Genomic DNA, 20524 nt, shown 5'->3' with positions numbered 1-20524 from the left:
TCTGATAGACCGGATAACGGGTTTATATCAAATATGTTCCCATTATTGTGAAATTGATGCAATAGAGCTCAAGAGTTAATTGTTGGTTAACTACTTAAGCTTGATGTGGATGGGATAGGAATGTTTCTCCTATCCGAGGTGTCTGGAAATAGATCAGATATTCAAAATCTGGGACAGACATAAGGAAGTTATCCCCAGAGATGATGAATCCAGAGGTTTGGTGTTTTTTTCAAGACAATTGTAAAGTCATGCAGAATGGTGACAAAACATTCATAGAACATTATAGGAACAGGCCCTTTACCCCTTAATGTTTGTTTCAAACAAGTTATGATATTAAATTAAATTCCTTCCCTGGGTACTTGTGTCAATCTTCAGCTTCAGTGCATCCCTGTGTACTCCTGCAGCCTGGACTGTGGCCAGTTGGCAGCATTCCCTTATTGACATCTCACTGGGCTTGAAGACTAACCAACTTTCGGGCAGACCAAAGGGCATCTGTCACCAAGTTGATGATCAGAAGCTTAATCTCAAAAATAAACTTTATTCTTAATAAAATATCTATACGAAAAGAAAAACATGTTGCTTGTTTACTGTTGATCATCAACTGGCAAAGCTAATTTTCCTTGTTTACTTTAATTGATTCTCCTCTGACACCTCTCCCACCCTCCCAATGCCTATTATGGTTTTTGTGCTAAACCTAAACTATTTCAAGAGCCACATTGTATTTTAAACCTTATTAATATCAGTTTTGGTTGGATATTGTGTTCAGTTCTGGTTGCCTCATTATAGAAAGGATGTGGAAGCTTTTTAGAGAGGGTGCAGAGGAGATTTACCAGGATGCTGCCTGGATTGGAGGGCATATCTTATGAGGATAGGTTGAGGGAGCTAGGGCTTTTCTCTTTGGAGAGGAGGAGGATGAGAGGTGACTTGATAGGGGTGTACAAGATGATAAGAGGCATAGATCGAGTGGACAGTCAGAGACTTTTTCCCAGGACGACAATGGCTAACACGAGGACATAATTTTAAGGTGATTGGAGGAAGGTATAAGGGGGATGTCAGGAGTAAGTTTTTTACACAGAGTGGTGGGTGCGTGGAACGTACTGCCTGCAGAGTTTGTGGGGGCAGATACATTAGGGACATTTAAGAGACTCTTAAATAGCCACATGAATGACAGAGAAATGGATGGCTATGTGGGAGGGAAGGGTTAGATATTAGAGCAGGCCAAAATGCCGGCACAACTGAAGGGACTGTACTGTGCTGTAATGTTCTGTGTTCTAATATCACAAAGTGCCCAGGCTTATGGCTGTACGAGAGGTGATGCAGGTGATCGATGCACAGACTGGAATACTAACTAACTACTTTGGCACAGACCTGTACAAGGAAAGGGACATTTTAAATGTATCCATGGTTGGTTGAAGTGGTGATGGATGGAAAATTTGAGTTACTAGAGGTCGGTTGTGCTTAAGGGGTTGATTCCAGGGATGGTGATTTAGTTGTATAAGTTAAGGATACTCACGAGGGTTTAGAGAAATCTCATTAACACATATCAAATTATTTTATTTATATATAGAACTTCTCAGAATTAATAAAAATATTGTAAAAAGAAAGAACTTCATAGGATAAGTGCAGGGATGATGTTTTCCTTGTCTGGGGTGTCTAGATCTGATTTCAAAGTAAGGTGTCATTTAGGACTGACTATAATTTCACTGGCCTATAATTTCCTGGTTTGTCTCTCCTGCCCTTCTTAAACAGAGGAACAAATTTGGCTTCCAGTCCTCTGGGGCCTTGTCTGTGGAAGAAATTTGATTAGGTCCAATGCAAGGATGATCAGCAAAATTTAAGGCCTTGGTAATGAAAGGGTCACAAGTAACATGGATAGGAAATAGCGTAGATGGGCAAAGGTTCACAGCATGGATGTGGTGGGCTGAAGGGCCTGTTTCGGTGCTGTACAACTCTATGACTCAAATTGGTTTAAAGGCAGAAAGAGAAGTGTTAAATGGTTGCTTTCAGACTGGAGGATAATGATTTCTCTAGGGCTCAGTGCAAAGACTGATGCATTTTATATATAAATGACTTGGATCTGGGGGCACAGGGTAAACATTGCAAATTTGCAGATGGTACAACACTTGGAAATATGAGGCGGGTGCTAATAGATCTCAGAAGGACAGAATGAGTGGAAGAAATTTAATGCAAGAAGGTGAAGTGATGGATTTTGACAGAATAAGAGACAACTTAGACTAAATGGCACAGCTCTAAGGGGTGTGCAGGACCTGGGTGTGTTTATGCATAATCCTTGGAAGTACACCAGCATGTTGCAGCATTTGCGATTCATGTATAGAGGCATCGAGCACAAAAGCAGGGAAGCTGTGTACAGCTTTGGTTGGGCAGCAGTTGAAGTGTTGCTTTCTAAGTGTTGCCACTACACCTGTGAAGGTTAAAGAGAAGATGCGGAAAAGATTTACGAGAATCATTCCAGGGTAACAATGGAGAAGCTTGTTTGTTGTCTTGGGGCAAAGATAATTGAGTAGATTTGGTAGAGGTGTTTAAAAACTGGTTTAGGACTATTTTTTTCTGCACCATTCTGCTGTTTTTACACACATCGTTGTATTTATTGTTGTATAATTGTTTCCTCTGTGAGCTTCACATGAGCAAGGAATTTCATTGCACCCTGGTGTATATGACAATGAACTAATCTAAATCTAATCTATATAAATCTGAATAAGAAGGCAGGTGTTCCCAGTAGAACGTGGCTGAAGAACCCAGGGCAATTTGAGGTAACAATTGTTAACTCTTCAAACGAATGGGGTTATGATCTGGAATTCTGAGCTTGTTAAGTGGAAACTGAATCGACCAGGGCTTTCTAAAACTGAATGGATTTCAAACCAAATAGCGGCCTGTTGAGTTTTTCTTCTCTCTGCTACATTTCCCGCCTTCATTATCTTTTCATTCGCAGAATAATTTAATGACATTTGGGGATAGTTAGTGTCGTTTTCAATGCACACCATGAATATGCCACAAAGAATTGTTGATTTAAATTATACTATTATTAAGTATCCCAATAAGCAGCTAGGTGAACCATAAATGGCACTCGGAATGAGAGTGGGAAATGTAACTAAAAGCACTCGTTCAAACAACTGATGCTAAGGTTCATTTAACTATTGCAGCCAATGCTTTATATAAAAGCTCGTTGTGACTTTGCAAATCAATGTGAATAAAGAGGAATAGATGGAGTGGACAGCCAGCACCTCTTTCCCAGGGCACCAATGCTCAATAAAAGAAGGCATGGCTTTAAAGTAATGGGTGGGAAGTTCAAGGGAGATATCAAAGGGTTTTCACCCAGAGAGTGGTTGGGGCATGGAATGCGCTGCCTGGGATAGTGGTGGAGGCAGGTACGTTGGTCAAGTTCAAGAAAGTGTTAGGTAAACATATGGAGGAATTTAAAATAGGGGGATACGTGGAAGGAAGGGGTTAGATAGTCTTAGGCGAGGTTTAAAGGTTGGCACAACATTGTGGGCCGAAGGGCCTGTATTGTGCTGTATTTTTCTATGGTTCTAGAAACAGATGAAAAGTGCATAGTGCAACTTGTTAGATTGTAACAGGCAAGTTTTGGCGCGCAAGGGAGAGCCAATCGGAAAGCGGCGCTAACCCTCCCGGCTTCTCATAGGCTGCGGCGTGACCCAGTGGGACTGATCGCCACCTGGAACTCCGCGCTAATCATTCGCGACCAATCGGATAAAGCCGAAATGTCACGTGTATAGGGAACGGGAGCCCAGCCGCGGGGACGGAGAACGCCGCCAATCACGTGATCGTGGGTGGGCAGCGAGCCAATAGGAAGTGAGGGCTGGCCAATCCCTCATTAGCATAGCGGGGTGTATATAAAGGCGGCGGGAAGGGGTGAGGCGACATCCCGCAGCCGGGGAGCAGCTGCGGTGAAGATGCCCGAGAGTGGGACTAAGGTGATCGCCAAGAAAGGAGCCAAGAAGGCGGCGTCTAAGTCGCACCTGAAGGGCGAGAAGAAGCGGCGCCGGGTGCGCAAGGAGAGCTACGGCATCTACGTGTACAAGGTGCTGAAGCAGGTGCACCCAGACACGGGTATCTCCTCCAAGGCCATGAGCATCATGAACTCCTTCGTCAACGACGTCTTCGACCGGATCGCCTGCGAGGCGTCGCGCCTGGCTCACTACAGCCGGCGCCACACCATCTCGTCGCGGGAGATCCAGACGGCCGTGCGGTTGCTGGTGCCCGGCGAGCTGGCCAAGCACGCCGTGTCCGAGGGCACCAAGGCGGTCACCAAGTACACCAGCTCCAAGTGAGGCCGGGCGCCCTCCTCTTCCCCCCGGGCTCCACCCAACAACGGCTCTTTTCAGAGCCAACCCCACACTTTCGGTTCGGAGCTTCGCCTGTCAGGGTCTGCGTGGAGACCGGGGGAGTTAGTGCCAATATTCCGCTCTTGTCCTCACCCTCGACGCACCAGGGGTCGGGAATGGGGCGGGGGCTGCAGCCAGAGGAATGTACTGGAGTTGCGGGATGCTGGAATCCGATGCTCCAAACTAACTACTGGAGGAACTCGGGCCGGGTGGCATCTGTCAAGTCTCCAAACTCCCGAACTGTCGACCATCCCATCCCCACAGATGCTTATCGACTTGCCAAGTCCTTCCAGCAGTTCGTCTTGTTGCTAGAATTTTATTCCCTGATACCTTTAAACTCGCCGGATTCACTGGAAATTTATCACAATACCGCATTATGTTAAAAGAGCTGAAATAAAAGTATTTTAATATTGTAAGAGCAACTCTGGGGAAAACCTGTAGACATCAGAGACTGCAAATACAGGAAACACTACCGAGTCAGGCAGCATCTGAGGAGGGAGATCAAAAGGCGATGTCTTACAGCGAGGCAGTTTCTCTGGACTGGAAAATCTTAATGTGGCGCCATTAAAGTCCTGATGTACAGCTTTGGTCTTCCCATATATATAAGAAAATTACTGCGGAGGGAGTGTGGTGAAGGCTGGTGGTTCCTGGGCTGGTGGGTTTGCTCTACGTGGAGAGGTGGTGCAGGCTTAGTCTGTTTTGTCTGGAGTTTAGGTGAAGGAAGGTGACTTCCTTGAAATGTACAACATCCACAGAGGGAAGATGTTTCCCCAGCTGAGAAAGCAAGAGCAGGGACCATAGTCTCAAGGGATAGTCTGGTTAAGATGTGAGGAAATTTTCACTGAGGGTCTGTGATTGTTCACTCATTCCATCTTAAGATGGGTCGATAGGTTTCCAGATGCATTGGGGGAATTAGGGGGATGTGTGGGGATGTGTGGGGATGTGTGGGGATGTGTAAGTGTTGAGGCAGAAGGCCAGCCATGACTTTGAAGGGTGAAACAGGCCAGAAGGGCTGAATGGCCTCCCATTTCTTGTACTAGGTGGAGGAATGGAATGACAAGGTCTGAGGAGGATGGGGAAGGTGAATTGCTGCAAGGGCTGTTGATGGAATAAGGTTCTAGGATACACTTTTAGCTACTTCTGCATTTATGTATCAGTGACTGCTGGAAAGATTAAATGGCCGTAAAAGCTGGTTTTCTGAATCCACCGATTGCTAAGATACAGATGTGACTGGACTGGTATGTGGTGAGAAGTCTTGGGGCATTGTGACTGGATCATTTTTAACTATTCAAATATTAGCCACCTGCTTGATCCATATCATGTCCCTTCAGTGACTTTGCTCTGGAGGTAATCCCAGATCTACCTCATTGGCTGCAAGTGATTCCTGTCACCTGGGCAAAGAGCAGAGTCTTAGAACAGAATTTCATGAGGTTTGTAACTTTTTATGGTTTTCAGGACATCCTGAAGCTCCCAAGCACCTTCTCTGTGCTCACTGTCATGATACAGAAAATATGCAAGCTAATTTATGCACAGTGAGTTGTGGAGATCAGGTGTCACAATTCTGTTGGTGGGGTAAATATTGGCCACTGTCTACCCCAGAGGACACTTGACCCTGCCTCAAACCTCTGACAGATCAATAAAGTGAATCAAACACGACCTCCCCTTAAATCCACACTGATTACTTTTCTGAATGAAGGCTAACATTGAACTTCTGATTGCTGCCAAAGTGAATCCAACTGGCCTGCTTCCTAATGCAGTGGGAACAAAGCCAGCTTGGAGAGAAAGATGCACGAGCAATTAATTTCATTGCTAAAGCTTGTATTTAACCTTGGCTGGAGCATCCATACAGCTCTCTTCTTACAGCTGAATCAGAAAAAAAGACAGGTACGCTGAATAATTGCAACCCAGTTCATTTGACGTCAGTGGACAATTTATTGCAGTTCTGAATGAATGGTATAAACCTTCAGGAAGACACACATTAAGCAGGGAAAGTTAGTATGAACTTGTTAAGGGAAGGTTGTGTCTTGCCAACTTGATTGTTACCTCAAAAGATTCAACACGCCCAGTTAACTGTATTCTGCATGGAGAATGAAAAGGTCCGATGAAGCAGGCAAATTGGATCCAAAACTTGTTCAGTGGCAGAAAGGAAATAGGTCAAGACTTCACCTTGTTCAATTGATGAGGGTAAGTCAAGTATCTGCTCGAGTCCCTTGAGAATGTGACTGGGTAAGGATGGACCAGTGGATGTGGTGCTTTTCTGCTTTGAAGGCTTTCAACTAGGTTGCAGTGTGTGGAATTGGGAATAGATGCTGGCACGGATCAGGAACTGGTTAACAGACAGAAAGCAAAGCGTTAGGAATAAATGGATCTTTCTAGGGTTGACCGGGCTGTGAATAGTGGGGATCGATGCTTGGGACACAGCCATTCACAATCTATATCAACGAATTGGCTGAGGGAACCAAATGTCACGTTTCCAAGTTTGCAGATGATATAAAGACCAGATTGTGGGCAGGGAGCAGGATGGAGAGGCTTCAGGGAGGGGAGGGTTCTGCCTGTGATGGAGCTGGCTGAGTCTACAACCCTCTGCATCCTTTTGTGAACCTGTGCATTGGGGCCTCCGTACCAGGCAGTGATGCAACCAGTCAGAATGAACTCCACTGTGCATATAGAGAAATTTGCAGTCTTTGGTGACGGACCAAATTTCCTCAAACTCCTAATGAAGTAGAGGCGCTGGTGTGCCTTCTCTGTGATTGCATCAGTGTGTTGGGTGCAGGGATAGATTGTCTGAGATGTTGATGCCCAGGAACTTGAGGCTGCTCACCCTTTCCACTGCTGGCCCCTCAGTGAGTGAAATCTCCTTTAAACTCCCCCCCTCAAAACCTTGACCCTTATCTTCCAAATACAGTTAGATATCTCTGATTGCAACCTATTGTCATCCAGAAGTGGAGCTTGAAATAAGCAACTGGGTTAAGTTTACTGCATTATATAGGTAAATATCTGGACTGTTGTGTAGTTTTGGTCTCTAAACCTAACGGATATAGATGTGATAGGGTGCAGAAGAAAAAGTAGCGAGGGGGGTCAGTTCTTGGAATCACTTGGGGTGATTTTGTTTTTGGGATGGTGCGTTTGCCACATAGAGATTGAGAGCAAGTCTGAAGGGTTTGCAAGAATGAAATCCCAATGAAATGAACAAAATACTGAAGCTTTAACCAGCCAGATGTTTCTTTGGCTGAGGAACATGAAACCAAGTGTTAGAATGGAAGTGAAATTTCCTTAGTCAGATTGGGAATTCTGTATTGGTCTTGGTTTATTATCATCACTTGTACCAAGGTACAGTGAAAAGCTTGTCTTACAAACCGATCGTACAGGTCAATTCATTACACAGCAGTTACATTGAGTTAGTACAGATTGCATTGATGTAGTACAGGTAAAAACAATAGCAGTAAAGTATCACAACTACAGAGAAATAACCTTGACTGCAGAAGCTCATTCAAATCAGACCTAGACTTGCAGATACCCTCCCTTCACAAACCATCAGCAGTTTTCTCTTTAGCTCCACTGCATCCATTTTGCAGACAATCATAGCCAAGAAACCTGTCATTTCATGTTATGGTTGGATTGGTCCTCAGGGACACAGAGGTGGACAGGCACAGACAGGACTCAACAAACCACTCGGACTGGTATTCTGAAGATTCACCCACTCTAGGCAAAAATTTCTCGTCAGTCTCAGATTGAATATCTGATCTCTGGTTCTAGACACCTCAGGCAGGGGAAATGGTCACCACTCATCCACATTAAGCTTCTTGTTGAGTGTAGTTAACCAATAGTTATCCCTTGAGCGCCATTGCATCAATTTCACAATAGTGGGAACATATTTGATATAAACCCGTTATTTGGTCCATCAGATCGGACGAGTTATTGGTCAGATTGACTCTGGAAATGAACAGATGAGGGTGAGGCGGGGTTGCGGCTCCTTTGCAGCGAGTGGGTGGCTCTGAAAAGAGCCGTTGTGTGGGGGGCGCCGGACGCCTCGGCCCCCAGACTCAGGCGCGCTCGCCGCGGATGCGCCGCGCCAGGTGGACGTCCTTAGGCATGATGGTGACCCGCTTGGCGTGGATGGCACACAGGTTGGTGTCCTCGAACAACCCCACCAGGTAAGCCTCGCTCGCCTCCTGCAGGGCCATCACGGCCGAGCTCTGGAAGCGCAGGTCGGTCTTGAAGTCCTGCGCGATCTCCCGCACCAAGCGCTGGAAGGGCAGCTTGCGGATCAGCAGCTCGGTCGACTTCTGGTAGCGCCGGATCTCCCGCAGCGCCACCGTGCCCGGTCGGTACCGGTGAGGCTTCTTCACGCCACCCGTGGCCGGAGCGCTCTTGCGGGCCGCCTTGGTTGCCAGCTGTTTGCGCGGAGCTTTGCCACCCGTCGACTTGCGCGCCGTCTGCTTGGTCCTTGCCATCCTCCTCCCTTTCTCCTCGCCCGACCGCATCAGCGGCACCGCCCGCCGCCGCGCCTTTTAAACCCCGCGGGGCCTCCTCCCATTGGTCGCTGCGGGACGCGCACCCTATTGGCTGCCCGAGGACAGCCATCCGATTGGTTCAGACGGCCGCGCCGCCGCGGATTGGTTGCTTTCCCCGCCAGGCTCCCCCGCGAATCAGACGCAGCTGATTGGTTCTTTTGCCGCACTCCCATTGGATGATTTTTGAATCCCGGGCGGGAATTCTTTGCTCGGCCTCCTTCCATTTCCCGCCACCATCCACTCTGCAGCTTTTCTGACATCACCTTTATTTTTCTGCCTGGGTGTCCTGCATCAGGCAGCTGGCTCATTGTAGGAACCATCCTTGACCGGGGTGTCACCAGCACATAACATAAGAGCACCAGAAATGGAATAGGTCCTCTCCTTCCCATTCATTATGATACCTCAGCACCATTTGCCAACCCCAGAGTCAGGTTTATTGTCACTGACTTATAGGTCGTGACATTTGTTGTTTTGCAGCAGCAGTGCAGTACAAAGACATAAAAATGACTTTAAATTATAAAATAAATAAATAGTGCAAAAAAAAGGAATAAAAAGGTGGTGTTCATGGGTTCATGGACCATTCAGAAATCTGATGACGGAGGGGAAGAAGCTGTTGCTGAATCGTTGAGTTTGGGTCTTCAGGCTCCTGTACCTCCTCCCTGATGGTAGTAATGAGAAAAGGGCATGTCCCAAATGATGAGGGTCCTTAGTGATGGATGCCACCTTCTTGAAGCACCGCCTCCTGAAGATGTCCTTGATGGCAGGGAGGGTTGTGCCCGTGATGGAGCTGGCTGAGTCTGCAACCCTCTGAAGCCTCTTGCAATCCTGTGCATTGCAGCCTCCATAGCAGGCTGTGATGCAACCATTCAGTGTACTCTCCACTGCACATCTATAGAAATTTACACCAACACCATCTCCCCAAATCCCATTCATGACCAAAAATTGAGCAATGTTCATTTTCAATTAACTCAATGGCTAAACCTCCATAACAGCGACTTCCCTTCCTGCAATTCACTACCCTGTGAGTGAAGAGATTTCTCCGAATAGATTCAGAGGATCATACACCACAGAAATAGACCCTTTTGCCCAAATCAGTGACAACCTCACAACCCAATCCACCCACCTCACTGTCTGAAGGCACTGGAGAAAAATGACTTGACACCGTGCGTCGCAATACTAAAGACTTTATTGAACCATATTTACAAGGTGGAGAACTATTACAGTGGAAGAGCGGAATGCGATTCCATCAAAACATTTCACTACAGTTTCAAGGTGTGGACAGAATCAGTTTCAGGACTACAAAGGCCCAACTCAGAGCTGAAACAGTAGCCACTTAACAGTGGCGTTGTTCAGTTTACATCAAGACAACTCCTGGACGGTGGCTGCAAGGGGTGAGGTGGTTAACTTTGCCTTCAAGTGCTTGCCGAGAGCAGCTCTGGCGAGATTTCAGCATTAGCATTGTTTTTGTCCACTTCTGCTCATGGTGCACATTTCAGGACAGGCTGCCATTTAATCCCGCTGGGAGTAATAATTCAGGGAGCTGGAGAGTGCAAACTTGGTAAAATGGGTTGGTGATTCTGGCGATTAAAGAAAAGTGCGCAGAGGCATTGGAGAAGGTGCAATAACATCCCCTCAAAGATTATATTAAGGTGGGGATGTCATTGATTAAAAGCAACACAGACTGGAGCATTTTATAAAGGAAAGGTTGTTAACGTGATTGACACAGAAGCAATGTTTTCAATCTTGAGGATGTGGGGTGGGTCAAATATATAAGATAGTAACTTTGTCACTACCAACAGGCCATTGAGTGTAAGTTTCAAGTAACTCTGATGATTTCCAGAGGATTTTTCCCTTCTTGAAGCGAAAGCCCAGCTACCCTGAAAGGCAAAGAAAAATCGTCCCTTAGAAATACAGATTTCACAAAACCATGCAAAATTTGCAAAGTTTTCTCAGTATTTTCTAACAAGAGGCCATTCGGCCTGTGGAGTCTATGCTGGCTCACAGAGCAATCCCATCAGTCCTAATATCACTGTTACCTATTCCCTTACATCCTCATTAACTCCCCTCTCCTTCTCCAATCACCCACCTTTCAGATAGGTACATGAACATGCAGGGAATGGAGGGATGTGGATTGTGTGCAGGCAGAAGGGATTTAGTTTAATTTGGCATCGTGTTCGGCACAGTCATCGTGGGATGAAGGGCCTGTTCCTGTGATGTACTGTTCTATATTCTATGAGACACTGCAGAACCTGGAGGAACCCACATTTGTCGCAGGGAGAATGTGCAAACTCCACACAGACAACGCCGAAGGTCAGGATCGAACCCGGGCCTCTGGAGCTGTGAGGCATCTGCTCTACCGAGCCCGATCTCCCCTCCTTCAAGTCAGACTGGGTAAAGTCTGAGGATTCCCTTAACTACCAGACAGCACCAGTTTTTCTGACGGGTAGCAGTTTGATGGTCACCATTACTGACACTAGAATTTTAATTCCAGATTTATTTAAGTACCGAAATTTAATTCAAGACTTTGAGCTCACAATTCCAGAGCAAGCCACTGAATACAAGTAACTTAACCACCACACCACCATAACCTTGTCTTGCCCTGATGCAGGGTCACAACCCAAAATGTCAACCATCCCTCTGCCTCCACAGATGCCGTTCGATCTGCTGAGTTCCTCCAGCAGTTTGTTTTTTGCTCCAGATTCCAGCATCTGCAATCTCTTTGGACTATTTTTTGTTCTAATTGTCTTTCTTGTATAATTTTCTATAACTTATGTTTAAGTTTTTCTTGTGAATGTTGTGCCTCTGATGCTATGTGCCTGTGATCCTGCTGCAGGTAAGTCTTTCATTGCACCTGTACATATGACAATAAACTTGACTTTGAAGCTTGTGTCTCCATAACCCATGGATTGTTTGGTATGTATGACATTGTATAAAATCTGGAGACAGAGCTCTGCACCACAGATATCCTCCAAATCCACTGGCAGATTTGACATTTTCTAAAATACTATGTACTGATATCTGTATTTTCACGTTGCTTCATATTCTGCTATACTTGAAGCAATGGAATTGTAACTCTGTATACACTTTACTCTGTATTCTGTTATTGTTTTTACCCTGTACTACCTCAATGCACTGTGTAATGAATTGACCTGTACGATCGGTATGCAAGACCAGTCTTTCAATGTACCTCGGTACAAGTGACAATAATAAACCAATACCAATGCCAAACATCACAAGTTAAAAATTGGGCGGTGCAGTGGCACAGCGGGTAGAGCCGCTGGCTCACAGGTCCAGAGACCCGGGTTCGATCCCGACCTCCGGCACTGTCTGTGCGTGGAGTTTGCATGTTCTCCCTGTGACTGCATTGGTTTCCCCCAGGTGCTCCGGTTTCCTCCCACATTCCATGGTACATTCATTGGCCGCTGTAAGTTAACCCCAGTGCGCAGGTGAGTGGTAGAATCTGGGAGAAATTGATGGGAATGTGGGGAGAATAAAAACTGGGATTAATGTGGGATCAGTGTAAATGGGTGGTTGAGGGTTGGCATAAACTTGGTGGGCCGAAGAGCCTGGGCTGTACAGTTCTATGTTCTACGTTCCCTGCCGTATCTATCTGTGATTCTGTCACACCATTAATGGAATAGGGTTTCAGAACTTCATTTGATCTCCTCATATCCGGGTGCTCTGGTTTCCTCTCACGTTCCAAAGGTGTACGGGTTAGGAAGTTGTGGGCATGCTACGTTGGCGCCAGAAGCGTGGCGACACTTGCGGGCTGCCCCCAGGACACTATGCAAAAGCTGCATTTCACTGTGTGTTTCAATGTACATGTGACTAAAAAAGAAATCTTATATATCATTATTGAACATAGGAGATTGAGGGGTGACCTTGTAGAGGTGTATAAAATCATGAGAGGCATAGATAGGGTCAGTGAGCACACTCTTTTTCCCAGGGTTGGGGAATCAAGAACTAGAGGGCATAGGTTTAAAGTGAGAGGGGAGAGATTTAAAAGGAACATGAGGGGCAATTTTTTCAGCCAGAGGGTGGTCGGTATATGGAACGAGCTGCCAGAGGAAGTGGTTGAGGCAGGTACCTTAACAACATTTACAAGATACTTGGGCAGGTACATGGATAGGAAAGGTTTGGAGGGATATGGGACAAACATGGGCCAAATGGGACTGGCTTCGATGGGAATCTTGGGGAGACATGGACCTGTTGGTCCAAAAGGCCTATTTCCATGCTGACTCTGTGACTCTATGGTCTTTTTCCATCACTGGGGCCACACCCTGAAGCTCTGTCCCTTCACCAGGAGGACAGCAAGTAGACAGCTCACCACCAACTTCTCAAGGGCAGCTGGGAAGGAGCCAGCCCAGGTCCTGTAAAGTGAATGGGTACACCAGAGCAGCTGACACTCCAAGCACTGCAGTAGTCCTTACCTACGTAGCAGACAAAGGGGAACTTGAAATCGCAAGGCACGTCTTTCCACCGACCGTTGAGCATAATAACACAGACCGACATGGTGGTGAAATCCATCGGGTAGAAATGGTCCCAGTTGGAAAAGTTGAACTCATCGCCATTGGCCCACATCCAGCTGTATTCCGACTGATGCCTGTTGAACAGGCCTATCCAAGCTGGCGAATCGCTCTGGAGCACTTGTGCTACCAGTGCGTTCTCCTCCAGGGACTGTATGCTGACCAGGTCTGAGTATTCCGCCCGGCAATGATTTTGGGCTTCGATCCACATCTTCTCGTGCTTCACGAAGATGTAATCCTTTGTGTCGGACACTGGGATAGACCCTTGGGAGGAAGGACAACGAGGCGTTCTGAGTTGGGGACGCAGGACGCCGGAATCCAGAAAAACAAACAACCTGCTGGAGGAACTCAGCGGGTTGAGCAGCACATGTGAGAGGGGAAAGGAATTACCAACGTTTCATTTTCGGGTCCCGATGCAGGGTCTCAACCTGAAATGTCGACAATTCCTTCCCCCACCCACCCCCCACCCACAGATGCTGCTCGACCTGCTGGTTTCCTCCAGCGGACTGTTTGTTGCGTTTTGACTCAGTCATGGTGCCGGCTCGGACACAGGCCGACAGAGTGGTGCTCTTACCTGCAAAGGGATTCCTTGCTGACAGCATGGATATCTGGCTTTGTTCATCAACCGAAGAAAGCAATTCGAAATCAAAGGGTGCGAAGACCTGCTGCTTTGGACCTTGAAGCAAATCTGATGAAATAAAAGAGATTTTACAGTCAGAACAATGGTGAGGCTACAGTGAGCCGCAAATCCGTTCTTTGTTAAATCCGGGCTGCCTTCTTTTGCCTCTTCCTGCTAGTATTAACTTCCCTATGTGGGAGAATATTTCATTTGTATAACACCTTTCACAACAGCAGAGGAGATTTACTAGTATGTTGCCGGGTCTTCAGGAGTTGAGTTACAGGGAAAGATTGAACAGGTTAGGACTTTATTCCTTGGAGCGCAGAAGAATGGGGGGAGATTTGATAGAGGTTTACAAAATTATGAGGGGGTATAGATAGAGTAAATGCGAGTAGGCTCTTTCCACCTAGATTAGAAGAGATAAGTACATGGCTTTAGGGTGAAAGGGGAAAGGTTTAGGGGGAACATTAGGGGGAACTCCTTCACTCAGAGAGTGGTGGGAGTGTGGAACGAGCTGCCATCTGACGTGGTAAATGCGGGCTCACTCTTAAGTTTTAAGAATAAATTAGATAGATACATGGACGGGAGAGGTCTGGAGGGTTATGGACTGGGTGCAGATCAATGGGACTAGCAGAATAAAGTTTCAGCACAGACTAGAAGGGCTGAATGGCCTGTTTCCTGTGCTGTAGTGTTCTATGGTTCTATGGTTATAACTCAGCTGATCGTAAAGCACTCTTCTGCCAATGGAGTAACTTCAGAGGTGTAGTAACTGCTGCTTTTCGAGGAGATTCTTGCCCCAGGCCGGTGAGATGTGGGTTTGATTCAGACTCCAGGCTTTTGGGAACAAGAATTCCAGCTGACTCTCCAGTACATTGCGGAGGGAGTGCCACATTGCCCTCACTTGGTTGATCAGAGGTCCTTTGCACATCTGGGCAAGTGTGAGGTGTTGCACTTTGGGAGATCAAATGCAAAGGGAAAGTACACAGTTAATGGCAGGAGCCTTATCATCATTGATGTGATGCTGTTGCAGGTAAGTTTTTCATTGCACCTGTCCATACACATACTTGTGCATGTGACAATAAACTCGACCTTGACCTTGACTTTGTACAGAGGGACCTTGGGGTCCAAATCCATAGCTCCCTGAAAGTGGCTGCACAAGTCGACAAAGAGGTAAAGGTATGCTTGCCTTCATTAGTCGAGGCATTGAGTTCAAGAGTCAGGAAGTTATGTTGCAGCTTTATAAAACTCTGGTTGGGCTGCATCTGGAGTATTGCATTCAATTCTGGTTGCCCCCATTATAGGAAACTATGGAAAGGGTGCAGAAGAGGTTCACCAGGATACCGCCTGGATAAGGCGGCATGTGCTATGAGGAGAGTTTGGATAAACTTGGGTTGTTTCTGGTGTCGGAGGCTGAGGGGAGACCTGATAGAAATTTATAAAATTATGAGAGGCATAGATAGGGTAAACAGCCGGTATCTTTCTCCCAGGGTTGAAATGTCCAATACTAAAGGGCATGCATTTAAGATGAGAGAGGTTATGTTCAAAGGAGATGTGCAGGGCAAGTTTTCTTTTACACAGGAAAGTAGTGGTGAGAGACCTTCTCTCCCTCTAGCTACTGATGGTGGGGATTAAGCAGAGACTCCAACTAAAGTAGTGGAGAGACCTTCTCACAGTTGAGGTCCTCAATACTACTAATGGAGGGGATGAAGCAGAGACTCCCGGTAAAGTGGATGGTGAGAGACCTTCCTGTGTTAAAGGAGCCCCCATAGTGTTACTGGGGACAGCCACATAAAGAATCGTAGAGTCATACTGCATGGAAATTGGCTCTTCAGCCCATCTGGTCCATGCCAGCCAAAATTCCCGTCTAAGCTAGTCCCATCTGCCCGCATTTGGTCCCTATCTGTCTGAACCTCTCTTATTCATGGACCTGCCCAAGTGCCTTTTAAATGTTGTTAATGTACCTGCCTCAACCTCTTCCTCTGGCAGCTTATTCCACGTACTGACCACCCTCTGGGTGAGAAAGTTGCCCCTCAGGTTCCTATTAAATCTCTCCCCTCTCACCTTAAACCTATGCCCTCTAGTTCTTGATTCCCCAACCCTGGGGAGAAGATCATGGGCATTCACCCAATCTACGGCCCTCGTGATAATCCCCCACAGTGGTGACAGGTTCGAGAACATTTTCACCCCAGGCAGGGGTAAGACCATGCCGAGGAAGCCTTGACCCTCTGCCTCCTCGCCCCTTCCCCCTGCCCCCTGCCCCGCCGCACGTTACCTGTGTAGCAAATGAAGGGCAATAAAAACCGGCAGGGGGCATCGATCCACTGGCCTTCCTCGACATAAACACAGACCGGGGAGAGGAGGCTGTACCGGTGGGGCTGGCCCGGCTTCCAGTGCACGTAAGTGACAGGGCTGCTGTCAGCCCACTCCCAGGAGTCGGCCCGCTGGCGGTCATTGTACAGGCCGCACCAGCCTTGCTTGAGCTCACTGAACAGGGCGCGGGTTGAGTTGTTCTCTTGCTCATTCCGGATGCTCAGCAAATCGGTGTAGTGTGCCCGGCAATAGTCCCGGGCATCGGGCCAGGTCCTCTCCATGTTGACCTTGTGATACAGCCTCCTGGATGCGCTGTCTTGGAAAGGTAAATATAAAACCTTTGGTCTCCAGTCCATGCCCTGGATGCATCCTGGTCTGGTGCAGTGATTCGAATGTGCAGGAATGTAAGAAGCAGCAGAGAGTAGTGGACTCAGCCCAATACATCACGGGCACATCCCTCCCCACCATCGGTGGTATCTACAGGAGGCGCTGCCTCAAGAAGGCAATATCCCTCATCAAAGATCCCCACCATCCGGGCCGTGCCATCTTCTCGCAGCTACCAGCGGGCAGGAGGTACAGAAGCCTAAAGTCCCACACCACCAGGTTCAGAAACAGCTACTTCCCTTCAACCATTCGGTTCTTGAACCAACCTGCACAACCCTAATCACTACCTCAGTATAGCAACACTATGACCACTTTGCACTAAAATGGACTCTTTTTTTGTTCTAATTGTGTTCTTTCTTGTAAAAATTGTGCATAATTTATGTTTAGGGCAGGCACGATAACATAGTGGTTAGTGTAATGCTATTACAGCAACAGCGACCGGGGTTCAATTCCGGCCGCTGTCTGTAGGGAATTTGTACGTTCTCCCCGTGTGTCTGCGTGGATTTCCTCTGGGTGCTCCGGTTTCCTCCCACATTCCAAAGATGTACAGGTTAGGAAGTTGTGGGCTTGCTATGTTGGCGCCGGAAGCGTGGCAACACTTGCAGGCTGCCCCCAGAATACTCTACACAAAAGATGTACTTCACTGTGTGTTTCGATGTACATGTGACTAATAAAAATATCTTATCTTTAATTTATGTTTTTCTTGTGAATGTTGTGTCTCTGATGCTGTGTTCCTGCGATGCTGCTGCAAGTAAGTTTTTCATTGCACCTGTGCATAGATGTACTTGTGCATGTGGCAATAAACTCAACTTTGACTTTGATCTCATACCAGCAAGGGGCACATTCATTCAACAAGCACGGTGAAGGTCTTCCACGTTACTAGTGGCGGGGATTGAGCAAGGGCTCCCAGTAAAGTGTGCTGAGAGTCCCTCTCTTACGGTGAAGGTCTCCCAACCTACTGATGGTGGATTAAGGAGAGGCTCCCAGTAAGGAGGTGGCGAGAGACCTTCCTGTCTCCAGTGATGTTGGAGACAGCCACATAAAGAATGATAATCCCCTGTGGTGATGGGTTTGAAAGCTGGAGGAGGACAATGGAGTATAAAAATGGGGAATGGTGCTGGGATTATACAGGGATTGTGTGGCCGCACCTTGTAGAGTCATAGATGCAGCACAGATACAGGCCCTTCGGCCCAACCAGTCCATGCCGACCATGGTGCCCACCCCGCTAGTCCCAATTTCCTGCGTTCAGCCCATATTCTTCCAAGCCCCACCCCTCCATGTACCTATCCAAGTGCTTCTCAAATGATAATATTGTACCTGCCTCAACCACTTCCTCCGGCAGCTCGTTCCATACACCCACCACCCTCTGTGTGGAAAAGTTGCCCCTCAGTTCCCTTTTAAATCTTTCCCCTCCCACCCTAAACCCATGCCCCCTAGTTTTGGGCTCCCCTACCCTGGCAAAAGGACTGTTACCGTCTTGCCTGTCTGCTGCCTTCCTGCTATGCCTCTCATAATTTTAACCACTTCTATAAGGTCGCCTCTCGTTCTCCTACGTTCCAAGGAATAAAGACCTAGCCTGGCCAACCTCTAACTCTAACTCAGGCCCTCGAGTCCTGGCAACGTCCTCTGAAATCTTTCCTGCACTCTTTCCAGTATAACTACGTCTTTCCTATAACGGGGGGGGGCGACCAAACCCGTACACAATATTCATGTGCGGCCTCACCAACGACATATACAACTGCAGCAGAACATTCCAACTCTTATACTCAGTGCCTTGACTGATGAAGGTCAGCCTGCCTAACGCCTTTTTCACCACCCTGTCTCTCCCAAGGGAGAAGAAATAGGGGCCATACTTTGGATTAGAGGGGTTGGCTATTTGGGATTGCGGGCAGGTGAAATTTCCTCATGGGAGTTTCCCTAACCATCAGCTGAGTCACACAACACGGTAACAGGTCCTTCGGCCCACAGACTCTGTCCTGACCATCAACCAGCCATTTACATTGAACCCTTAGAAACATAGAAAACCTACAGCACAATTCAGGCCCTTCGGCCCACAAAGCTGTGCCGAACATGTCCCTACCTTAGAAATTACCAGGCTTACCCATAGCCCTCTATTTTTCTAAGCTCCATGTACCTATCCAAAAGCCTCCTAAAGGAGCCTATCGTATCCGCCTCCACCACCGTTGCCGGCAGCCCATTCCACACACTCACCACTCTCTGAGTAACAAATTGACCCCGGACATCTCCTCCGTACCTACTCCCCAGCACCTTAAACCTGTGTCCTCTTGTGGCCACCATTTCAGCCCTGGGAAAAAGCCTCTGACAATCCACACAATCAATGCCTCTCATCATCTTATACACCTCTATCAGGTCACCTCTCATCCTCCGTCTCTCCAAGGAGAAAAGTCCGAGTTCCCTCAACTCATGTTAATCTCCCCACAAGCTCCCTTGTTGGGGCATCTCCAGTGGCCGATTAACCCACTGACCCGCGTGCCTTTGGGATGTGGGAGGAAAGCGGAGCACCCTGGCGGGGAAACTCGCGCGGTCACGGGGAGAACGTGCAAACTCCACGCACACAGACAGTGCCGGAGGTTGGGATCGAACCCCCGGGTCTCTGGCGCTGTTCTTCACCCTTCTCCCAGGGCACGTTATGAAACTGAGCCAGAGAGCACACAAACTTGGGTGTTACATTTGATTCTGGGATAGAGCATGCACTGCTTCACATAGACCGCCTGTTTCCACCTTGGTACAATGACACCTACCTGGGTATGATGGGATCCGAGTGCATCCCTGCCTCTGCCTATCTACTGCCTAAACCCTTATCCTTTGTTATCTCTGAGTATGTCAATCCAACACCATCATCGGCCGGCTTCCCTCCCTCCGTTCTCCCTTCACCTGATGTCATTTCAAACACCGTCACCTGCTTCCCGATTTACCCCAAGTTCTGGCCAGCATTGCCCCACTGACCCACACTGGCTAAGCAACTGGCTGGATGTTCAATCTTCTTCTCGAATCTATCTGTGGTCTCGCCCTTTCCAACTCCAGCCCAAAATCTCCGAGTACCATCACTGCTGGTCCTCCTACCTTTGCCAGTTGTGTCTACAGCTCCCTGAGCCCTGAGCTGTGGAATTCCCCTTGAGACCTCGGTCTATCTGCATGCTTTGAGCTGCTCCTTAAATCCTTTCTCATCAAGGCTTTTGACCATATTTCACAATATCTTCATCATACAGCACAGAAACGGGCCCTTCGTCCCAACCTATCCATGCTGACCACCAAGTACCCATCCATACCACTCCTAGTTAACAACACTTAGTTCCGAGTCTTCTACCTTTTTGCAATTCAAGTCCTTGTCTAGTTAAATATTGCGATGGTCTCTCCCTCCACCTCCCACTCAGGCAGTGCGTTCCAGATTCCAACCATCCTCTGGGTGAAAGTATTCTTCCTTAAATCTCCTATCTCTGACCTATGCAATAGAGAAAGGTTTCCTGCTCTCTACTCGCTCTATGCCCATCTTAATTTTGGACACCTCCATCAGGAACCCTTCAGCCCTAGAGTCATAGGGTCATTGAGTTGTTCAGCACAGAAACAGGCCCTTCGGCCCAACGTGTCCATGCAGATCTTTTTTGCCCATCTACAATAATTTGTCCACATTAGGATCATATCCTTCTATGCATTGCCCACTTAAGTATCTGTCCAAGTGCCTTTTAAACGTAGTAATTGTATCTGATTCCACCTCCTCTGACCACATATTCCATTTATAGGAAGGATGTGGAAGCGTTGGAAAGGGTGCAGAGGAGATTTACCAGG

At 47.4% G+C, this 20524-nt stretch overlaps 3 protein-coding genes across 3 annotated transcripts in view; 1 reads left to right on the top strand and 2 right to left on the bottom strand.

Annotated features, from left to right (window-relative positions):
- The first annotated feature begins 3932 nt into the window (after positions 1 to 3932).
- On the top strand, positions 3933 to 4310 carry LOC127586133 (late histone H2B.L4-like). Its single transcript, XM_052043992.1, has one exon. The coding sequence runs from the start codon at positions 3933 to 3935 to the stop codon at positions 4308 to 4310; it is 378 nt and encodes a 125-aa protein (XP_051899952.1).
- A 4097-nt stretch (positions 4311 to 8407) lies between these two features.
- Positions 8408 to 8818, bottom strand: LOC127586131 (histone H3-like). Its single transcript, XM_052043990.1, has one exon. The coding sequence runs from the start codon at positions 8816 to 8818 to the stop codon at positions 8408 to 8410; it is 411 nt and encodes a 136-aa protein (XP_051899950.1).
- A 1932-nt stretch (positions 8819 to 10750) lies between these two features.
- The window catches only part of LOC127585835 (macrophage mannose receptor 1-like), a 43468-nt gene continuing 33694 nt past the window's right edge, over positions 10751 to 20524 (bottom strand). The window contains exons 12-15 of the mRNA XM_052043534.1: positions 16296 to 16649; positions 13979 to 14092; positions 13309 to 13668; positions 10751 to 10755 (exon numbers count right to left, since the gene is read on the bottom strand). Of these exons, the coding sequence (XP_051899494.1) occupies positions 10751 to 10755; positions 13309 to 13668; positions 13979 to 14092; positions 16296 to 16649 (833 nt within the window). The remainder of the gene's footprint in view (positions 10756 to 13308; positions 13669 to 13978; positions 14093 to 16295; positions 16650 to 20524) is intronic.

Source organism: Pristis pectinata, chromosome 34 (assembly GCF_009764475.1).
Source record: "Pristis pectinata isolate sPriPec2 chromosome 34, sPriPec2.1.pri, whole genome shotgun sequence".
In the NCBI taxonomy this organism is placed as follows: Eukaryota; Metazoa; Chordata; class Chondrichthyes; order Rhinopristiformes; family Pristidae; genus Pristis; species Pristis pectinata.
Note: the sequence above shows the minus strand (reverse complement) of the source record. Positions and strands in the feature narration are given on the sequence as shown.

Coding starts and splice junctions, on each gene's coding strand:
- LOC127586133 (XM_052043992.1), top strand. CDS start 3,933: ATGCCCGAGAGTGGGACTAAGGTGATCGCCAAGAAAGGAGCCAAGAAG.
- LOC127586131 (XM_052043990.1), bottom strand. CDS start 8,818: ATGGCAAGGACCAAGCAGACGGCGCGCAAGTCGACGGGTGGCAAAGCT.